At 48.4% G+C, this 4,100-nt stretch overlaps 1 protein-coding gene across 1 annotated transcript in view; it reads right to left on the reverse strand.

The window, feature by feature from the left end:
• Pxmp4 (peroxisomal membrane protein 4, 24kDa) overlaps nucleotides 1-3,171 on the reverse strand; it is a 26,016-nt gene extending 22,845 nt beyond the window's left edge. Inside the window, exon 1 of the mRNA XM_013010769.1 lies at nucleotides 3,007-3,171. Within this exon, the coding sequence (XP_012866223.1) occupies nucleotides 3,007-3,119 (113 nt within the window). The 5' untranslated portion in view covers nucleotides 3,120-3,171. The remainder of the gene's footprint in view (nucleotides 1-3,006) is intronic.
• Nucleotides 3,172-4,100: the final 929 nt, after the last annotated feature.

The raw sequence follows: 4,100 nt of genomic DNA on the forward strand, positions 1-4,100 counted from the left end.
AAGGCGAGCGCTCTACCACTTGAGCTACAGCGCCACTTCCGGTTTTCTGGTGGTTTATTGGAGATAGGAGTCTCACAGTCTCTCCTGCCCAGGCTGGCTTTGAACTGCAATCCTCAGATCTCAGCCTCCTGAGTAGCTAGGATTACAGGCGTGAGCCACCAGCGCCCGGCTGTGAGACTGTTATCTCCAATAAACCACCAGAAAACTGGAAGTGGTGATGTGGCTCAAGTGTTAGAGCGCTTGCCTTGAGCTGAAGAGCTGAGGGACAGCGCCCAGGCCCAGAGTTTAAGCCTTATGACCGACCAAAAGAAAAAAAAAAAGAGTGGCTCATATATTTGGCCAGAACCACCTTCTACCTGGTCTGAGTGCCATGGAAGCAAGGTCAGACACTGAGGTTTGAATCCTGGTCCCAATCTTGACCAAAGGATGGAACCAAGAGCAATGAGTGTAACTCTCTAAACCACAATCTTGTCATCTGAAAAATTAGGGTGGTGACAATTCCTATTTGCACAAATTCATTTGTTCAACAAGTATTTGAGCTGGTCACCAGTGGCTCACGCCTGTAATCCTAGCTACTCAGGAGGCTGAGATCTGAGGATTGCAGTTCAAAGCCAGCCCGGGCAGGAAAGACCATGAGACGTCTATCTCAAATAAACCACTAGAAAACCAGAAGTGGCGCTGTAACTCAAGCGGTAGAGCACTCGCCTTGAGCTGAAGAGCTAAGGGACAGCGCCCAAGCCCAGAGTTCAAGCCCCATGACCGACAAAAAAAAAAAGTATTTGAGAACCTATTATTATGTAGCAGGTACTAGGAATACAGGAAGGGATAAAGCTGGTAAAAATTTCTGTCCTCGTGAAGCTCACTCATTCTCCAATGAAAGAATGAGCCATAAAAACAAGACAGGAGTTGGGCGCCTAGAGGTTCACGCCTATAACCCTAGCTACTAAAGAGATCTGAGGACTAGGATTCAAAGCCAGCCTGGAGAGGAAAGTCCCTGAGAATCTCATCTCCAATTGACCATAAAAGAGCCAGAAGTGGAGCTGTGGCTCAAGTGGTAGAGCAAGTGGTTCAAGCCCCAAGACTGGCACAAGAAAGAAAAGAAAGGAAAAGAAGCTGGTACCAGTAAGAAAGAAAGAAATGAAGAAAGAAAGAAGCTGGATACCAGTGTCTCATGCCTGTAATCTTAGCTACTCAGGAAGTCATCCCAGAAAAATCTAAGAGATGGTTATTTCCAATTAACCAGCGAAGAAGAGGAGGAAGACAACGAAGGAGAAGAGGAAGGGGAGGAAGAGAAAGAGGAGGAGGAACGGCAGAAGCAGCAGCAGCCAGAACTGGAAGTGTGGTTGGTTTAAGTAGGAGAGTCCCATGAGTGAAAACGCTGAGTGAGAGCCTTAGTACCCTTCCCCATACACACACAAATAAAAAATAAAAATAAGCCGGGAGGCTGGGAATGGGGCTTAGTGGCTGAGTGCTTGCCTAGCATGCATGAAACCCTGGGTTCAACTCCTCAGTACCACATAAAAAGAAAAAACCAGAAGTGGTGCTGTGGCTTAAGTGGTAGAGCACTAGCCTTGAGCACAAAGAGCTCAACTGTGTTCAGGCCCTGAGTTCAAGCCCCAGACCTAAATAAATAAACAAATAAATAATAAAAATAATAACCACAAGATACAGATATATACCTGAAATTAGGAGCCTAAGACCTGGTGGATCAAGTTTCAATTAACCAGCAAAATAGCTGACTAGAGGTATGGATCAAGTGGTAGAGCACTAGCTCTGAACAAAAAAGCTGAACATGAGCAGGAGGTCCTGAGTTCAAGCTCTAGTATCAGTACAAAACAAACAAAAAAGAAGATCCATAGGTACACTATTTGGTGTTTGATGATGAGAGCCATTACAGTGACAAATGAAGTAAGAAAAGAGGTGGGCAGTTCAGAAATGGCCTCAATGAGGAAATGACACATAAGCAGGGGCCTGAAAAGGGTGAGTGAACTAGCCAGATAGATATCTGAATATAACGAGAAATAGCAACACACACACACACACACACACACACACATATGAGGTGCAGTGCCCATTTTCTAGAATGTGGGTCATAGAGAGTCTGAATGACTTGCTGAAGATCATGTGGGAGGGTTGGTGACTCATGCCTGTAATCCTAGCTATTCAGAAGACTGACAATTAGCAAAAAGCTGTAAGTGGGGCTGTGGATCAAGTGATAGTGTACCAGTTTTGAGCAAAAAGCTAAGGGACTGTACCCAGGCCCTGAATTTAAGCCCCAATACATACATGTACACGTACACATACATGTATGTGTGCTCACATGTGCCCACATAGGTGGGCCTTGGAAGTCTACATATTCACCCCAGGTGAACATGCTACCACCAGGACACCAACTCCAGGAGTACACAAATCTTTGGCCTGTTCTCTGCTTCCATGCCAGCTCTGGCATAGTAGGCCAGCGTTTAAGGAAGGAGAGCTCCCCTCCAGGCACTAGGCCAGGTAAAATGACCTGCAGGAAATCACCTCTCCTGCAGAAGGTGTGATGAGGTGGGATCAATTCGCCCAGCAATCTTTGGGAGTCCCCAGTACAAAAGAAGGAAGGAACTGAGAAGCAGGGGGAAGGGGGGCGCCCACCCACAAAACCAATCGGTGCCTAGAAGCCACGGAAGGTTATCTACCTGCCTGCTAAAGACCAAAGGCCAGTTCCTCATTGTGTGGACAGATCTTTTGAAACCAAATAAGCCAAAGGGCACACCGAGGGAGATGGAGCACTGGACCCGAAGGAGAGAGTCAGATGCTGGCTGGCATAGGAGGCAGTCAAACCAAGAACCCATGCAGCGGGGTCCCTGGGCAAGCGCTCGGATCGCAAAATCCAGCCCTCCAGGCGCACAGACGGTGGGCACGGAGCCCCACAGACAGACAAGGGCTGCTCAAGGGCACCCGGCGCCAAGCCGGCCTCAGCCGGGCCCGTCCATCACCCCGGCCCGGCCCCGAAGCCTAACTCACACAACCCCGTTTCGGAAGCCTTTAACCACGGCCAAGGCGGCATGGTAGCGGCGTTGGCGCAGCAAGGCGTTGACGGCCTGGAGCAGAGCCTGCAGCTGCGATGGAGTGGCCATAACACCAGAGGAATGTAGGACTCGGCGACCCGACCGGACCAGCACTGACAGCCCGAGCTTCTGGCTGCGCAGCACCGGGGCACCCGGTAGCGTCTCTGCGTCGTTGTATCTGTAGGTTGAATCTGCCGTCACTCACACACAAAGAGCCAATCGCAGAGAAGACTTGGGCGGCGCTCACTCTTGAGAACACATGATTGGGAGACAGAGGAGAGGTAGTAACCAATCACAGTGACTAGGCCTTTCGGTAAGGGCTCACGCCAGGATCCATCCAATCAGAAGGCTTTTTGTTTTCCTTTGGTAAAGGTTCGGGTTCACCTTCTGGCTTGGAAAGAGGCGTGTCACCAGTGGGGCAGCGGGGGAGGTGAGCTGCCCTCCTAGAGCTGAGATGGGTAGTTTGGGGGTGGTGACATTGGGAGGAACCAGTATTTACCTTTAAACCTGACATTTGGGACTAAGTAGTTGGGACCACAGTCAATCTCAGGGCATAAATGGCATAATACCCTCCACCGCTTCCAGCTATTTTGTTTTAAATATAATTTTACAATGAGACAAGAGGAGAATATTCTTAGGGGAGGAACACAAAGGTACAATGCCTATGTGCATCTGATCATATAAAGCAATATTTATCGCAATGAACTCCAGGAAATAGAAACAAGAGGGTTTTGTTGCTGCTGTTACTTTGTTTTCTTTTCTTTTTGTCTTATCTGGTCATTTATTTGTTTTTGACAGGGTAAAGGAGGAGCACAGAAATGGAGGGACAAAGGATGAACAAATGCAGCAGTGATACTTAATAGACACTATATAGAAAACTTGTGAGTGGGGGGCTGGGAATGTGGCTTAGGAAGCCCTGGGTTCAATTCTTCAGTACCACATAAAAAGAAAAAGCTAGAAGTGGCTCTGTGGCTCAAGTGGTAGAGTGTTGGTCTTAAGCAAAAAGAGCTCAGGGACAGTGCCCAGGCCCTGAGTTCAAACCCTGGGACT

The sequence above is a fragment of the Dipodomys ordii genome, unplaced genomic scaffold (assembly GCF_000151885.1).
Source record: "Dipodomys ordii isolate 6190 unplaced genomic scaffold, Dord_2.0 Scaffold13, whole genome shotgun sequence".
Lineage (NCBI taxonomy): Eukaryota > Metazoa > Chordata > Mammalia > Rodentia > Heteromyidae > Dipodomys > Dipodomys ordii.